This window comes from Monodon monoceros, unplaced genomic scaffold (genome assembly GCF_005190385.1).
Source record: "Monodon monoceros isolate NGI ecotype Baffin Bay Population unplaced genomic scaffold, NGI_Narwhal_1 Super_Scaffold_2, whole genome shotgun sequence".
NCBI classification, from domain to species: domain Eukaryota; kingdom Metazoa; phylum Chordata; class Mammalia; order Artiodactyla; family Monodontidae; genus Monodon; species Monodon monoceros.
This window is the reverse complement of record NW_021703776.1, coordinates 81,062,946-81,082,304: the sequence shown is the minus strand read 5'-3', so window position 1 is coordinate 81,082,304 and position 19,359 is coordinate 81,062,946. Positions and strand designations below refer to the sequence as shown.

At 42.1% G+C, this 19,359-nt stretch overlaps 1 protein-coding gene across 1 annotated transcript in view; it reads right to left on the bottom strand.

Moving 5' to 3' along the window:
- SND1 (staphylococcal nuclease and tudor domain containing 1) overlaps window positions 1-19,359 on the bottom strand; it is a 418,829-nt gene that overhangs the window by 385,702 nt on the left and 13,768 nt on the right. The window contains exon 2 of the mRNA XM_029233933.1: window positions 3,566-3,715. Coding sequence (XP_029089766.1) covers window positions 3,566-3,715 — 150 coding nt within the window. The remainder of the gene's footprint in view (window positions 1-3,565; window positions 3,716-19,359) is intronic.

Here is a 19,359-nt window from a genome sequence, read left to right as displayed (position 1 = left end):
TCAAATAAACAACCTAACCTTACACCTAAAGCAATCAGAGAAAGAAGAACAAAAAAAACCCCAAAGATAGCGGAAGGAAAGAAATCATAAAGATCAGATCAGAAATAAATGAAAAAGAAATGAATGAAACAATAGCAACGATCAATAAAACTAAAAGCTGGTTCTTTAAGAAGATAAACAAAATTGATAAACCATTAGCCAGAAATCAAGAAAAAAAAGAACACTCAATTCAATAGAACTAGAAGTGAAAAAGGAGAAGTAACAACTGACACAGCAGAAATACAGGGATCATGAGAGATTAGTACAAGCAACTATATGCCAATAAAATGGACAACCTGGAAGAAATGGACAAATTCTTAGAAAAGCACAACCTTCCGAGACAGAACCAGGAAGAAATAGAAAATATAAACAAACCAATCACAAGCACTGAAATTGAGACTGTGATTTAAAATCTTCCAACAAACAAAAGTCCAGGACCAGATGGCTTCACAGGAGCAATCTGTCAAACATTCAGAGAAGAGCTAACACCTATCCTTCTCAAACTCTTCCAAAATACAGCAGAGGGAGGAACACTCCCTAACTCATTATACGAGGCCACCATCACCAAAACCAAACAAAGATGTCACAAAGAAAGAAAACTACAGGTGAGTATCACTGATGTACACAGATGCAAAAATCCTCAACAAATTACTAGCAAACAGAATCCAACAGCACATTAAAAGGATCATACACCATGATCAAGTGGGGTTTATTCCAGGAATGCAAGGATTCTTCAATATACACAAATCAATCAATGTGATACACCATATTAACAAATTGAAGGAGAAAAACCATATGATCATATCAATAGATGCAGAAAGTTGTGACGTAATAGATGTGACAAAATACAACATCCATTTATGATAAACACCCTCCAGAAAGTAGGCATAAACGGAACTTACCTCAACATAATAAAGGCCATATATGACAAACCCACAGCTAACATTATCCTCAATGGTAAAAAACTGAAACCATTTTCACTAAGATCAGGAACAAGACAAGGTTGTCCACTCTCACCACTTTTTTTTTTTTTTGCGATACGCGGGCCTCTCACTGTTGTGGCCTCTCCCGTTGTGGAGCACAGGCTCTAGATGCACAGGCTCAGCAGCCATGGCTCACGGGCCCAGCTGCTCCACGGCATATGGGATCTTCCTGGACCGGGGCACAAACCCGTGTCCCCTGCATTGGCAGGCGGACTCTCAACCACTGCGCCACCAGGGAAGCCCTCACCACTATTATTCAACACTGTTTTGGAAGTTTCAGCCACAGCAATCAGAGAAGAAAAAGAAATAAAAGGAATCCAAATCAGGAAAGAAGAAGTAAAGCTGTCACTGTCTGCAGATGACATGATACTAAACATAGAGAATCCCAAAGATGCTACCAGAAAACTACTAGAGCTAATCAATGAATTTGGTAAAGTAGCAGTACAAAATTAATGCACAGAAATCTCTTGCATTCCTATACACTAATGATGAAAAATCTGAAAGAGAAATTAAGGAAACAGTCCCATTTACCATTACAACAAAAAGAATAAAATACCTAGGAATAAACCTACCTAAGGAGACAAAAGACCTGTATGCAGAAAACTGTAAGAGACTGATGAAAGAAATTAAAGATGACACAGATGGAGAGATGTACCCTGTTCTTGGATTGGGAGAATCAACATTGTGAAAATTACTATACTACCCAAAGCAATCTACAGATTCAATGCAATCCCTATCAAACTACCAATGGCATCTTTCACAGAACTATAACAAAAAATTTCACAATTTGTGTGGAAACACAAAAGACCCTGAAGAGCCAAAGCAATCTTGAGAAAGAAAAATGGAGCTGGAGGAATCAGGCTCCCAGACTTCAGACTATACTACAAAGCTACAGTAATCAAGACAGTATGGTACTGGCACAAAAACAGAAATATAGATCAATGGAACAGGATAGAAAGCCCAGAGATAAACCCACGCACATATGGTCACCTTATTTTTTATAAAGGAGGCAAGAATATACAATGGAGAAAAGACAGCCTCTTCAATAAGTGGTGCTGGGAAAACTGAACAGCTACATGTAAAAGAATGAAATTAGAACACTCCCTAACACCTTACACAAAAATAAACTCAAAATGGATTAAAGACCTAAATGTAAGGCCAGACACTATAAAACTCTTAGAGGAAAACATAGGCAGAACACTCTATGACATAAATCACAGCAAGATCCTTTTTGACCCACCTTCTACAGGAATGGAAATAAAAACAAAAATAAACAAATGGAACCTAATGAAACTTCAAAGCTTTTGCACAGCAAAGGAAACCATAAACAAGACCAAAAGACAACCCTCAGAATGGGAGAAAATATTTGCAAATGAAGCAACTGACAAAGGATTAATGTCCACAATTTACAAGCAATTCATGCAGCTCAATATCAAAAAAAACAAACAACCCAATCCAAAAATGGGCAGAATACCTAAATAAACATTTCTCCAAAGAAGATATACAGATTGCCAACAAACACATGAAAGGATGCTCAACATCATTAATCATTAGAGAAATGCAAATCAAAACTACAACGAGGTTATCACCTCACACCAGTAAGAATGGCTATCATCAATGAATCTACAAACAATAAATGCTGGAGGGGGTGTGGAGAAAAGGGAACCCTCTTGCACTGTTGGTGGGAATGTAAATTGATACAGCCACTATGGAGAACAGTATGGAGGTTCCTTAAAAAACTACAAATAGAACTACCATGTGACCCGGCAATCTCACTACTGGGCATATACCCTGAGAAAACCATAATTCCAAAAGAGTCATGTATCACAATGTTCATTGCAGCTCTATTTATAACAGCCAGGACATGGAATCAACCTAAGTGTCCATCAACAGATGAATGGATAAAGAAGATGTGGCACACATATACAATGGAATATTACTCAGCCATAAAAAGAAACAAAATTGAGTTATTTGTAGTGAGGTCGATGGACCTAGAGTCTGTCATACAGAGTGAAGTAAGTCAGAAAGTGAAAAACAAATACCATATGCTAACACGTATATATGGAATCTAAAAGAAAAATGAATGGTTCTGAAGAACCTAGGGGCAGGCAAGGAATAAAGACACAGACGTGGAGAATGGACTTGAGAACATGGGGAGGGGGAAGGGTAAGCTGGGACAAAGTGAGAGAGTGGCATGGACTTATATATACTACCAGATGTAAAATAGATAGCTAGTGGGAGGCAGCCGCATAGCACAAGGAGATCAGCTCAGTGCTTTGTGACCACCTAGAGGGGTGGGATAGGGAGGGTGGGAGGGAGACGCAAGAGGGAGGAGATATGGGGATATATGTTTATGTATAGCTGATTTACTTTGTTATACAGCGGAAACTAACACACCATTGTAAAGCAGTTATACTCCAATAAAGATGTTAAAAAAAAAAAACTTGAAATATACAGAAAAGAAAGAGTACATCAAATGTGCAGTCAAGGAGGAGACTGGGCTATAACCTGGGTCCACAGCCTCTGGGAGGGGAAGCGCCTACCTCATCCGGGGTGTCTTTTGCATCAGGTTGTGTGGCAGCTGCCCTGCGGGCAAGGTTTCCAGCGCGAATGTTGCTAAGGTTGATCTGCCTCTCTGGAGGAGGCCCACCACGAGGCTGCCCGCGCACAATGATGGCACACCCTGAGAGGACCTAGGTAAGGGGAAAAACAGAGAAAATTAGCCGTCTAAAGGTAACATCACCACAATACAGATGGTCCACTCCTGTATCCCCAACATCTAGAAAACTACTCGGCCTCTCGAAGGCACTCAAATATTTGCTGGATGACTGAATGAACAAGACTATTTTTAAGTTTATGAGAGAAATACCTACATAAAACCTTGGGCTAGATTCTGAAGTGACTGACCCAGCAATACAATTAAGAATTACACAAAATGATAGAAGACTCAAAATAGACTAGGGTGAAGAGGCATGCGAGACATGGAGATAACCTTTGTAATTTCATCCCAGCAAGCTGACCACCACCTGTGTTCTTTTCAGTATTTAAGAAGTTAATGTCTCCATCCACACGTGCTGTTCTACGGTGGAAAAGGCAAGCAATGGAAGAAGGCCAGAGAAACGTGGAAGCTGAAGGAAGAAGCCCCGACACGCCAGCCACACCAGCCAGAAGGAGCCGAGGATGCCCAGGGCTAACATGGAGGCAGTGCAGCCAGAGCCGAGTGCTCCCACTTCCTCCGTAGACAGTGCTCACACTCTAGGCTAAGAGAGAAATACAGAAGAGAGAATCTAGAAACCCCACGCCCTCAGTGATTACAACAGGGGCATCGAAGAAGCACCTTAACGCTCCCAAATCCAGCAGCTCCTTCCCTCTCTCTCTGAAGGATGCCAGGCGTAAAACCCACTTGGCAACTATGGAATGAGCTCTAAAGCTCACTTAAAATATTTGCGGGGGGAAGAAGAAAGGATTTCACGTGGGAGAAGAGAAGAGACGGCACACAGAAAAACATGAGAATCATCGCCCAAGCTATTCAAATTCTTTGCTCAGCGAGGCACGATTTAATCAACAGGGAGCCTTGAGCACTGGCTTCACTAGAGCTGAAAGGCTCAATCCCACCTTCAAAACAAGAAAAAGCTGCTGAATGAAAAGTTAGTAGATAGAAGGTTGGAGAGTCCTGCCAATGCAGAACTCCGCGGCAGACAAGACCACGGAGTTTTCTGTAAAGGGAACAGTCCTTGGAAAGGAAGCTGACTCAAAGGCAGAAAGGAAGGAATATGAAGGAAGCCACTTCAATATGCATTTGCTTAGCTGACTTGTCTCCCTCACCTCTCCACCTTAACTCATGCTCTAAATCGTGGATTATTAATATAAATACAGAAGTGCATTAAACATATATGTACATCTTAAAGAATAAGAAGCAAACAACTATGTAACCACCACCCAAGTTAATTACCAAAACACTAGCAGAACCTTGGATCCCCTGTGTCCCCCTCTACTCCCAGCCCCTTCTCCTGACCACCACCACTATCCTGACCATTGTGATAACCCCTCCTTCCTTGCTTTTCTGTACAGTGTTACCATTTACGTATACATCTCTATGCAATATGGTGGTTTTGTTTTTCCTATTTCTGAACTCTATAAACTGAGTCTACTGTGTGTAGACAAAAGTGTAGACAAGTGACTTGCTTCTTTTGCCCTTTTTTTGGGTGAAACTCATTCATGCCAGAACACTAGTTTATTCACTTTTGTGGCTGTACAGTATTGCACTGTATGAATCTACATAGTCCAACAAATATACATAGTCCATTTTTTTTTTTAATTAGTGCTAAGATTAACATCTCATTATCCCCAATACCTCAAGCATATAGACCTTGGTCTAAATGGTTCCTCCCTGGCTACACCATGACACACATAACAAAAGACTGTCTTCCTTACGTAGTTACAAGTCATGCTTTTCATTTTTATCCTTTGTGATCGAGTGTTACCAGCAATTAAACTCTACAGCTTCCAACCAAACAGTCTTGCTAACAGCCTTTCTTGAGAACCCATGTCCTGGACATCATCCCAGGGATCTGACATTCTAAAAAGACAAGCCCTCAAACAAAGCAAAGCCAAAGAAGAGATATACTAGGGCACAGGATGGTTGGTGTCCCTGAAATGAGAAGGGCCAAAGGAAGAACAGGAAAAGAACCTGGAAATGATTCATTTACAGTCAGTTCTTCACAAGTGGCGGGAGAATAGCACATTTTTGAATAACTGTCTTGAAATCATTCATGTACAGACCGCAACGGGACTGAGGAGCATAGAGCATACAAAGCAGAGCACCCGTCTTGATTTTTGTCAAGTTTTCACAAAAAGTAATAAAGCACTCCCAGGAGACCCAGTACCTCTTGGGAAGCCCAGCTGGAAACTCACCTTGGCTAACCAGTGAGCACTGACCCAGGCTAGGAAACAATCCTTATTTGTCAAGTCTGACGAAACCCGCTGAAAAGCTCAAGAATAGAATGACTGATGAGCACCCTCTTATTCCCCCTAAGTATCAGCAAGGTGTTGCCTCTAATGCCTTGACCTAAAGCAGATCCCTGGGGGACAGTGGGTCTATAACTATTATCCCGGGCCCATTAAGGGCTTTAGTAAACAACTTGTACAAAGGAATTTTGAAAAACCTCGTTTGTACACTCTCCCCTTGCCCTGAAAGCTATTCTGAAGACTGCTGTCAGAGCTTCTTTGCATTACTGCACCAAATATGCCATTCAGACAACAGTCAGTACTTGAATTAATATTAGAGAGAGGTGATTTTATAGGCTGCACAACACCTTTTATACTATTGAGGATACAAATGCAAACAGCAGCCACCAAGTCAACCTCCGAAGCAACAAGGACAGATATTCACTGTGGCAGGTACTGCTATTCCTGTTCCCCCAGGAAGAGAGGACTGGCATGGCTACATCTTTCCTCTGAAACTCTCTCCCCCTCATCCATTTGGCCACAGCCTTGGCGATGAGGTAGGAAAAGACTGTCTGCAGACCATTATGGAAGGAAGAGACCTATCTATATGGGAAGAATTTGTTTCCTTCCTATTATTTATAGGAGCTGAAATAGTTCAAAACACACTCCACCTCCTTTTTTGCTCTTCCCATTTCATCTTCCAAGTACTGTTCAACTCCCTCCACCTGCCTCACTTATCAAAAGTCTTTATTCAAGTTCTTCCTCAATAAAAATATTTAATGGGCTTCTCTTGTCTAAGGTTCCCCACCAAATAAAGCCAAGGGAAAGACCTTCTGGGGGAAAAATACCTAAAATGTCTTTATTTGGGGGGGGCTGTGTTTGGTCTTCATTGCTGCACGCAGGCTTTCTCTAGTTGCAGTGAGTGGGGCTACTCTTCTTTGTGGTGCGCAGGCTTCTCATTGCAGTGGCTTCTCTTGTTGCGCAGCACAGGCTCCAGGTGCGCGGGCTTCAGTAGTTGTGGCACGTGGGCTCAGTAGTTGCAGCACGTGGGCCCCTAGAGCACACGGGCTTCAGTAGTTGCGGCGCGCGGGCTCAGTAGCTGTGGCACGTGGGCTTAGTTGCTCCACGGCATGTGGGATCTTCCAGGACCAGGGATCGAACCCATGTTCCCTGCACTGGCAGGCAGATTCTTAACCACTGCGCCACCAGGGAAGTCCTTTAAAATGTCTTTAAGTAAAATATGAAAAAGACCAAGGGTCTATATATCAAACTTAACTTGTATCTCATATGGCATGAAAACAAGTCATTTTTCCTCTGTAAATCACAAGACCTGACATCTGAAGTTGATTACTTATAATTTTATCCATTGAGCCATTTATTTATTCATTCATTTATTAATTCAACACAAATTTATTGAGTGCCTTCTATATGTCAGGCATTGTTCCAGGCAAGTAACATACTTCAGTGAAATAAAACAGACAAAAATGTCTGCTCTTGGAGACAGGGGTAATTGTTCTGCCAAAGCTGTACTGATTCACGTTGCAAACTTTCATGGATGCGGTAATTATCATTAATTGCTAATTTATAGGGCATAGAAAGCAAGTCATATGGTAACTGCTTTATCCAATTATATTAATAAAATGACATATTCTAGAAAAATGATCTTAGCCCTACCTGATACAGCAGGAGGCTTGTGAAAACACCTGTCAAAATGAGTCAGTGTGATTGAGGTTATGAATTAGACAGTTTCCATCTCTGACAATAAAGGCTGCAGAGAGACGTGGTGTGATTCAGAGGACCTGGCTTCAGGGCACAAGTTGGATGGTGACAAAGGCTGAAACAAGCCAGCTGAGAAGGAAAATGGGGACTCAAACTGCTCAAACCCACTAACAGGTTTACTGGGAGATTTACCTACAGTGAAACACTTTATGGGCAGCTATTAAAATACTGCACAGCAACAGGAACACCACCTTAAATCTTCACTAGATACTGATAAATGACTTGGTTTAACTCTTAAGCCCCTAGACCACGAACACCAAAAGATAGAAAACTTCTTATACAAAAACCTACCCAGGGCTTCCCTGGTGGCACAGTGGTTAAGAATCCGCCTACCAATGCAGGGGCCATGGGTTCTAGCCCTGGTCCAGGAAGATCCCACATGCCGCGGAGCAACTAAGCCCGTGTACCACAACTACTGAGCCTGCGCTCTAGAGTCCGCAAGCCACAGCTACTGAAGCCCGCGTGCATAGAGTCCGTGCTCTGCAACAAGAGAAGCCACCACAATGAGAAGCCCCGCGCACCACAACAAAGAGTAGCCCCCGCTCGCTGCAACTAGAGAAAGACCACGCGCAGCAACAAAGACCCAACACAGCCAAAAGTAAATAAATTAAATTAATTAATTTTAAAAAAAACCTACCCACACTATACTTAGGGCAAAAAAAGTGATGGTATAGAAATCCGTGTCAATAAAATCAGCATTCTTTTTCACGGCACCAAGAGCAAAAATCATCTTGGCTTAAAAGTCGTATCTTCTTAGCTGAGAGCATCTTGTTAGCTCTACAAGGAGGACTAGCTTAACAGGTATACCTGCCTGATAAGCTATGACAAGAATATCTTAGCCATATCTGTCAATATGAAGATCCAATATAAAGAATAAGGACAGTCACCTGATGAACACCAAAATGTTATGAAACGGAAGCCCAAAATAAACTCATAAATTTATGGTCAACTGATTTTCAAAAAGGGTGCCAAGATAATTGGGAAAGAACCTTTCAACAAAACTATGCTGGGAAAACTGGATATGCACGTGCAAAAGAATGAAGCCAGATCTCTACCTCACACCATATACAAAAGTTAACTCAAAGGATCAGAGACCTAAATATAAGAGTTAAACTATAAAACTCTTAGAAGAAAACATGGTGACCATGGATTAGGCAATGGTTTCTTAGATATGACACCATCTTAGAAAGCACAAGCAACCAAAAACATTGTGCTTCAATGGACGATATCAAGAAAGTGAAAAGACAGTATTTACAAAACATATGTGATAAGGGTCTAGTACCTGGAATAAGGAAATACTGTAACTCAACAATTAAAAATGGGCAAGGAGGGGTTTCCCTGGTGGCACAGTGGTTGAGAGTCCGCCTGCCGATGCAGGGGACACGGGTTCATGCCCCGGTCAGGGAAGATCCCACATGCCGCGGAGCAGCTAGGCCCATGAGCCACGGCCACTGAGCCTGCGCGTCCAGAGCCTGCACGTCTGGAGCCTGTGCTCCGCAACGCGAGAGGCCACAACAGTGAGAGGCCCGAACACCACAAAAAAAAAAAAAGGGCAAGGATTTGAACAGATATCTATCCAAAGAAGATAGACAAATGGCCAGTAAGCACATTTATTATTAGTCATAAGGGAAATGCAAATCAAAACCACGATGACATATCACTTCATAGCCACAAGGGTGGCTATAATCAATAAAACAGACAATAACAAGTGTTGACAAGAATGTGGAGAAATTAGAACCTTAATACATTGTTGGTGATGCAATCACTTTGGAAAACAGTCTGGCAGTCCCTCAAAAGTTAAACATAGAATTATCATATGACCCAGCAATTTCACTCCTAGGTACAAAGCCAAGAAAAATAAAATGCATGTCCACATAAATTTTGTACACAAATGTTCATGGTAACATTACTCATAAGAGCCAAAAAGAGTAAAAACAATCCAAATGTCCATCAAGCGACCAAACAGATAAGAAAAATCTAGTATAACCATAAAATGGAATATTATTCAGAAATAAAAAGAAATGAAGTACTGATTGATGCTACAACATGGATAAATCTTGAAAACATTATGTTAAGTGAAAGAAGCTAGACAAAAAGCCACATATTGAAATGATTCCATTTATATGAAATGTCCAGAACAGGCAAATCCATAGAGACAGAAAGTAGATCTGTGGTTCTCAAGGGCTGGAGGGAGAGAACAGGGAGTGACTGCTAATAAGTCCAGGGTTTCTTTTTCTTTTAAGTACCAATGAAAACTGTTCTAGAATTAGACAGTGGCAACAGTTGTGTGAGTAATTTTATGGTATGTGAATTTATTTAAATTTAAAAAATTAAGATCCAATATGGAAGTACAAAAATATGACATAAAATGTCTATTTCCACAGGGGTATTTCCATATATTGTAGGAAGATTAGACCCTTAGCTGAACAACACTAACAAAGGTTTTTTAAAAGGCAGCTGACTCAGACCCAAAATTCAGGCATGGGGATTCACAACAGAATGAAGGGCTTCTGTAAACTTTCAAGTCCTCGAGAAATAACAAGATAGAAGTCACAGGAAAGAAGCAGAACTTTAGTGAAATCTACAAAGCCCTGAAAAGGAGAAAGATGGCCAAAAACAATACAAGCTTTTTCTGAGAAACAACACAGCAAGTAGAATGAACTCCTTTCCCTCTGTGGCACAGAAAGGAGAACCAAGAAAATCATTAACAGTCCAAGAACCAAGAACAGTCCATAATGCCATCCAGAAGTCTCCAAAGGCCACAACCCAAAGGCTGCATGTTTAGAGGACAAAGAAGCAGGCCAGCGACTCTTCTCTGGACAAGGTGTTTTCTCCACCTAAAAATACCATCAGGGGATGGGAAAGAACTGTTGTGCACTTTAATGAAGCAAAAAACTCTAAAGAAACGGAATTAAAGCACAAGTAGAACTTAAAAAAAAAAAAAACTGAGATTGGAGAAAATCTTAGTATATCAGAAAAAATGCTTCCTGGCAGCCAGAGCTGTTGCCTCCACAGGAAGAATCATCTCTTGAAAATTAAAACGTCATTTAGACAAGAAGCAGGCAATCCCAGAAGAGCCTAAGCCGTGTGGTCTGGGAGGTCTTTCCCAGCATATGCGCCAACATGACCGGCTTTTTCTTTCTTTTTCTGGCGAGAGCAAGAGGCAAACCTAAATGAAAGGGCCCAGCATTCAAGCACAGTGACCTGGAAGCCCATGGCCTCGTGGCAGGCCATTTCACTTGTGCCGGGCGCACCAGCTCTTTCAGGAGAGACAATCCAGGGCCAGCTGTACCATGAATTGGGCCTCAGTTTGGAAAGAAGCAAGTTCAAATCCCAAGGGGACTCTAACGATCACCTGCAGAGAGAGGGCAGCTAACCGAGAGCATCTAATCAAGGCCCTTTTATTTTACAGATGAAGAATCTGCAAATGAGACAGACTAAAGTGACTTTTGCTTAAAATAAAATTGATGGCAGAGCAAGTACTAGACCTGAAGTCCCCAAACCTGAGGTTCTACTATGCCACAGGAAGAAACAAGCATTTGGAGAGCTGCTATCTGTTAAAACGGTAGGTGAGGTTACCTACTGATTAAATCTTTTCCTCAGTTAAAAATCTCCATTTCCGTGTGCCAGCAGAGCAGGTGTCAGAGACTAAATCACTAAGCCAGCAAAGCTTCCATGAGCTGGCTCCCCAAACCAAATCAACACTTATTAAACACTACCATATGCAGGGAAAGCAGACTTGCAGTCTCAATTTTATCAAAGAATACCCAAAAAGGAGACACAAAGGAAGAAAACTTCAGAATGATAAAAAGCAGGATTGGCAAACTACAGCCCAGTGGCCAAATCCGCCCTACCACCTGTTTCTGTACAACCCATGAGCTAAAAATGGTTTTTACATTTTTAAGTGGTTAAAAAAAAAAAAAGGATATTATGTAACACATGGAAAGAGTATGAAATTCAAGTTTCAGCTTCCATAAATAAAGTTTTGTTGGAACATGGCCAAGCTCATTCACTTATGTAATAGTCTATATGGCTGCTTTCACACTGAAACAGCAGAGCTGAGTAGTTGATACAGAGCCCACATGGCTCTCAAAGGCTAAAGTATTTACTACCTGGCCCTTCAAAGAGTCAGTTTGCCAGCCTCTGATATAAAACATTATGACAAGGAATGAGATGAAAACTAGTTTTATGGCAGGTTAAATGGTACGTGCACAGCAAAAATAAATTCTGGACGACCACTTCAAGTTACACAGACTGCTCATCTTTATAATCAGGGAAGGGGCAGTGGTAAGTGGCAATAAAAATTTAGTTTCAGAATCAAATCCATGTCAGTGGTGATTTTTGAAAGTTCCTTGGCTCTATTAGCTTCAATTTCCTCATTTATAAAATAAGTATATCAGAATATCCATGAGAGGTGTGATGAAACCTAAACAAGGGAATAAGGCCCTTGGCACAGAGGGTGGCCAAAAGACCCAATAAATAATAGCCAATATCGTTTTTATAAGAAATGGCTTGGGAGTTCCCTGGTGGTCTAGTGGTTAGAAATTCGGCACTTTCACTGCCGTGACCCAGGTTCAATCCCTGGTCGGGGAACCGAGATCCCGCAAGCCGCTGGGTGTGGCCAAAATTTAAAAAAAAAAAAAAAAAAAGGCTCAAAGTGTGGTCTGAAGTAAAGACTGGAAGTATATGTACCACAGAAAAAGAACCATTTCCTCCTGGGGTTTACAAGTGAATATCAAATTCATGGAAATTCTCCCACCACTGAATTCAACCAGAAAGAATTAGAGAAATAATCCATGATCTCGTTTCCCTGCTTTATCACCTAAGATACCCACTCTCTAGGAGAGTGGACTTAAGTGATTTCTGAACCTCCGTCCTCAGAGATCATGGCAAATAAGTATCGTATCTTAAGTTTATTCTCAACTTCAAACTTGACAAAGTGTCTTGACAATCACAGCCTCAGATGACCATGAATCTGAAATCAGATAGTCTTAAGTTTGAACACAAACTCAAGTGACAAGCATTCCGAACACTGTGATGACATTCCCTCATCTACAAGTGAGGGCAATACTACTGCCATCTTCTCTGGATGTTATGATTATTAAGCGAGATGCCTCACGGTACCTGACACCTAGTAGGTACGCAAGAAATGTTAAGGGCACTCTGGTCTCTCTTCTCTTCCCTCCCTACTGTCCACTCCTCTCCATCCTCACAACAAACTGTGGCACAGTTAGATGATGGCCACCAGGACTAGAACACAGGTTTTCCCCGTGCACTTTCTAATAAACCCCAAATATTAAACATCTGATATGAGAACTATGAATCAAAACAGTCGTGACTTAACATAAAGAACACAAGGCTGTAACCTGCACAAATACAGCCTAACCAGAAAGGAACTAGCTCAGTCTCCTAGAGGCCAGAAGCCCGGTGATGATCCTCTGCAGAGCCAAGTCCTCACCACCCCAAGGCTCAGCTCCACGGTGGTCAAGGAACCAGAGTTACTCAGAAATAAGAACTCAGCAGGAACTGTATGGCAGGCAAACACAAAGTGTCATTCCAGAAAAATCCATTCCAGTTGTCAAAAGAGTTTATCAGAGTAAACGTCATGTGTGAAAATTACCAAAAAGGGAAAAGAACCAAAAACTGACTCCAGAAGAGCATAAGAGTGATCATCTGATCACTCCAGGACTTGACCCCTCGACCAAACGTTTAGGGTCAAGTACTCAGACTATTAAAGCTGAAGGAAAATTACTGCAGTGATCAGGGCTTTTGGGTGGTGATTCTGCTGTTTAAAATGGCCCACAGGCGTAGTCATGAAGTTTTCTTAAGCACAAAGAAAGCTGTTATGATGTGCCCTACAGAGAAAATATTAGGTAATTTTCGTTTAGGCACAAGTTATAGTGCTGTTGCTCATATGTTCAAAGTTAATGAATCAAGACTACATATCAAGTAAGAGGTCTTTTTTCTTTTTTTTTTTGGCTGTGTTGGGTCTTCATTGCTGCGCGCGGGCTTTCTCTAGTTGCGGCGAGCGGGGGCTACTCTTCGTTGCGGTGCGCGGGCTTCTCATTGCGGTGGCTTCTCTTGTTGCAGAGCACGGGCTCTAGGCGCGTGGGCTTCAGTAGTTGTGGCTCGCGGGCTCTAGAGTGCAGGCTCAGTAGTTGTGGCTCATGGGCTTAGCTGCTCCGCGCCATGTGGGATCTTCCCGGACCAGGGCTCGAACCCAGGTCCCCTGCACTGGCAGGGGGATTCTTAACCACTGAGCCACCAGGGAAGCCCCAAGTAAGAGGTCTTTAAACAAAAGCACACAGAACAAGGTCATATATCTATTACTTGATGAAAATGTGGTGACCAGAGGCTCACAGGAACTAACTCAGTATTTCTCACAGGAGCGATGGTTCAAAATTCACTAATTCAGTGCTTGTGACTTGACAGAACAGAACTACCACAAATAATGACTATATGTTATAAATACAAAGAAGATGATATGGCAACCTCTGCGGGGAGAGTCACAGGAGTTACTTGCACTATTCTTGCAACTTTTCTGTAAGTTTGAGATTATTTTTAAATAAAATTTAAAAACCTTTTGAAAAAGGTGCAAAACATACTACCAGCTGCTTTAGAGCCTCAAAGACAAAACAAATCCCTAGAACAAGAACTCCTTGGTGATTCTGAAAATCTGTCTTGCTCCCCTCCCAAACCCCCTCCGCACACACAACTAAAAGAATGTATGTCAAACTGAAACCAAGCAGGATGCTGCAGGGCCCTCCCGGGTACAAAAGCCCCTCCGTGTCCCCCATTTCTTGTTTATAGAAGGCTTTAGTCTCCTAGGCCTTCCAGAGTTCCAAACAGCAGGCTCCAGCAGTTACTCATTAGGGGAGTGAGGGAATGCAGAAACAAAAGGCAGTTAAACAAGAGAAGTAACGACAATAGCTCAGTGATAAAACAGAGTTCTAGTTCCTCCTCAAGGGATACACACAATCTAACACATATCTCTGAGTTGTTCTGCAGAAACTAAGAACCCCCCCACCTGGGTAGAGGACAGTGACTACACACTGTATACCCCACACTGGCTGGCAGGCAGGCACCAGAACACTGATAATTAAGATTCACATCACCCTGTTACCTCACCATCAACCAATCAGAAGAAGAAAGTCATACACCCTGCAGCCCTCTCCCCAAATGTTGCCTTTCAAAATCATTCCCGGGCTTCCCTAGTGGTGCAGTGGTTGAGAGTCCGCCTGCCAATGCAGGGGACACGGGTTCGTGCCCCGGTCCGGGAAGATCCCACATGCCGTGGCGCGGCTAGGCCCGTGAGCCATGGCCGCTGAGCCTGCGCATCCAGAGCCTGTGCTCCGCAACGAGAGAGGCCACAACAGTGAGGCCCGCGTACCGCAAAAAAAAAAATTAAATTAAAAAATAAATAAAAATCATTCCCTGAGGGAGGGATAAATTGGAAGATTAGGATTGACATATACACACTACTATATATAAAATAGATAACTAATAAGGACCTACTGTATAGCACAGGGAACTCTACTCAGTACTCTGCAATGGCCTACGTGGGAAAAGAATCTAAAAAAGAGTAGATGTATGTGTATGTATAACTGATTCACTTCGCTCTACACCTGAAACTAACACAACATTGTAAATCAACTATACTCCAATAAAAATTTAAAAAAAGAAAATCATCCCCTGAAAGCCATCAAGGAGTTCAGGTCTTCTGAACACGAGCCACCTTGCTTGGCACCCAGCAAATAAACATACTTCACCACAACCTGGTGTCAGTAAATTGGCTTTGCTGTGTAGCAAAGCAGGCCCAAGTTCAGTTCAGTGACAAAACCATTATTGTGTTGCAAGGACCATATCATCCCATATGATCCGTTGATCGCTTCATGTTCTTCTTCCAAATGAGATAATATGCTAGACGCATTCAAATCACAGAATTCCAACCTCTGAGCACACAGTTCAAAAAAGCTATCGCTGGGGACTTCCTTGACGGTCCAGTGGTTAAGACTTCGCCTTCCAATGCAGGGGGTGCAGGTTAGATCCCTGGTCAGGGAGCTAAGATCCCACATGCCACACAGCCAAAAAACCAAAGCATAAAACAGAAACAATATTGTAACAAATTCAATAAAGACTTTAAAAATGGTCTGCATCAAAAAAAAAAAAAAGAAAAGGCTATCACTCCCAAAAAGGATCTTGAATTTTAGGGAGATGTCCTCTTCCTTCCAGCGCTAGTTATCTGGTGGGGATTTTAAAAACCTACATGTGTGATCTAATTAGATTTTATATTCAGAAAAGCCAAAAACCCCTTAATGTCTCAAAAGTTTTGAGAAACAGTGGATGAAAGTTCAGAGTCCTCTATTGAGAACATTCTCTAAGAGGCCAGAGCACCATCCATATTTTTGGCTTAAATCCTGTAATCTTGATGGTAATCCCTTTCCTCAGGAGCTGGCCTTCTTTATTAATGAAGAAGAATCTGATTATCAAAAACAATGCCTGGGTCCCCCACTCTAGTCTAGAAACAAAGGGAAAGATGTTTTGGTAAATGCCAAGAGAAATCTATTAATTTGCAAGACACTGGATCCCGAGTTTAGATTTTATTTTCTTTTATCCTTACCAAATCCTGATTTCCTCTTCCGCAAGAGTAAGAGTCTCTACAGCTAATCAACTATACTTTGAATACACTGAAAAGTTAAATCACTGCAGCCACCATGGCTACAGATGGAGGGAGGCACAGCGTGGGGCGGGGGGTGGTGCTGACCCATCATCTTTCAACTGAAACAAAGAATGGGGAGAAGGAGGATGCACAGAAAGCCTCTGAAGGCAATTACAGACCAGCAGTCACCTGAGAGCTTGTCGGAACTGCAGACTCAGACCCTACCTGGACCTCCTGATTCAGAATCTGCATTTTAATAAGATCCTCAGGTGACAGGTATGCACAACGAGGTTAATCTCCCCACACACACACTTTATTCCCCACTGTGCCTGGGGAATCTGCCTGGCTCAAACATGTCCTCCGGCAAATTCAGCTTAAACTTTTTACTCAAAGAGGCCTTCCCAATCCCCAGACTAGGTCAGCTATATGCCATATATGCTCTGAGCCTCTGTATTTCTCTCCCACAGAATTCATCACAACATTAAATAGCATAATGAATTGTACAGTATCAGTTTTCCACTCCATGGTGCAAGCTCTCTCCGGGCAAGGACTACATCTCTCTTATTCACCATGGTAGCCCCAGAGCCCAGAACAAGACCAGAGACAAAGTAAGCATTCAGTAAGTGTTTTTTCTGAATAAATGAATGGTCCTAGTATGTATCAAGCACAAGTATCAAGTGCTAGACTTTGGAAAGAAGGGACAAAAACAATTAAAACACAGTCCTTGTCCTTAAGCAGCTCATAGCTTAGTGGATTTTTGTTGAAGCTAACGAGAGAGCCAAGCTCTTAAGAGTATGCGCTGCATTCACAGCTGTTTTTCCTGTTTTTTCCGACAGATGACAACAGGTAACCCAAAGGTTCTCTAAGGCCTTACAGGGAACCCCTCCCTAGCATGACCTACAGGCAAGCGCGTCCTCACCTAACCCTCCCCTCAAAGATTCTCCCCTCCCAGAGTTCAATACTTTGTCCAGCCCTCTCTCTCTGTCCTCTCTAAGGCAACTCCAACAAACTTCAGTATCATTTTATTCTCCGCTAAGAAGTTTGTGTTTCCTCTGGGAACATTTTCTTCAACCCGCTTTCTTCATCAGCCCTCTTATTATGAAATGTCAAATTTCCTTGTTACATCCTTTAAGAATGTTTTACCTAACTCATTTCCAACCACTCAATTATTTCCTGCGAGCTATGAAGTCTACTGTCAACAGAAACCATTCAAATCTATGTCCCAGACCACACTGGAGAAATCTCCCGGTTAACTATTCGATACTCAATTGTCCTCCCACTTTCCTCAGTCATTTCCTATATCCCCCAAAGAGATACTCTGTCTGAACAAGTACTGTCATCTCTTCTAGGATTATATTTTCGATGATTCTTATATTTATTCTTGTTTAGTAGACAACAATCTCTTGAGAGATTCACATCCCAAAGCCAAATACCACGGTAACAAAAGTGCCTAAACTGATAGTGATGAGAGTAACGTTTTTTCATTTTATCTCCAGGGAAGAAGCTCACAGAGAAATATCAGTGGAGGCAAAGAACACATTGACAAGGAGGGAAGTGCTCAGTGGAGAAGACAAGCTGAAGCTACTATCAAGGCACCTCACAGCCCTGTTCAAGGGGCTCAGAACCCACCCCGCCTTCCCAACCAGACCCCAGTTAGAGTATAATACAGCCACTAAAAACACCGAATTCTAGACACTAAGGCTTTGATGTAAAGATCCGTTCTAAGCACCGAGTATTACAGATATGTTCACGTGCCTGTCATGAATGGGATTAAAAATTCCAAGGGCATGCCTTCTGAATATTTTCTACATCCCACCCTGTAACACTGTTTACCAAACAATGACAAACTGGAACCCTAGCCCAAAGATTTGGTTTGTGGACTGTGAGAAATTTTAAGGCACTTCAAAAAGTCACCAATTGTTTTCTTAAATGCTTCAAAATACACACTTCTAGGGTGTCTGGTCTTAGCCTATTTTGTGGGTTTCAAATCACCAGTGCCTTTTTTGGTTCAGATACACTTTGCATATCTGTCCACTCCACGTTTCAGAACTGCTAAAAAATGTGAGAGGAAGGTTAAGGTCTTATTTCTCTTGAATTGATGCACTGGCACTGCAGGTATCAGAGGCAACTCCCCAAAGACAGGTCTTCTGTTAAGGAAGCTCAAGAAAAAATGTGTTCTGAGGCCAAAGATTTTTCCTCCCCGCTTCAGGGGCAAATGGAGATGAAGCAAGTTGCCAAGCAAGTTGCCAAGGCAGGGTGGAGAGGCCTAGGTTGCATTCCAGGGGCTACTCAGTTAACGGGGTCTGTACGTCCAGCCCTCCCCACCCTTCAACTCTCGTGCCTCCTCCCCAACTCCAGTGCTCAGAGGAAGGACAGAAGTGTAACCACAGAACCTGATCCAGAAAGGGGGAAAGCCCAGCTACTGCTTTCCCAGCCTCAATGGCCACAGCTGCTGTCATCTTATTTCTCCTCCTCAGAGCACTGCCATCACTGCATCTCTGAGCAAAAGGTACACTAGGCAAAATAGCAAATCATAACCCCATGATTAAAAAGGGGGTAGGAGACCTGCACCAGACAGATACAGCTAAGTGAAAGTATATCAGACTCTTGCAACATTCTAGAGGAATGAAGATTATTGCATTTACTGTTCCTCAGGTTTGCTTCTGTAAAGCCATGCACATTTTTTCTTAGAACTAATTTATAGCAAACGGATGCTGGATTATTGAGCATAATACTCAATACTGTTCAGAATGAATCGTCTCTCAAGAATACCTAATATATTTATTTTGGCTTATATGTAGGACTGACTGTAGAACTTGGGAAAGTCAAGAAACTTCTGTGCTACCCATGAAAAGCATTGATGTTCCCATTTTATTGTCCAAACTTCTTTGGAAACTTTTCCTATTTGAAAGGTTGATAGTCAATTTTAGATGTCAAAATAAAGAAGTACAA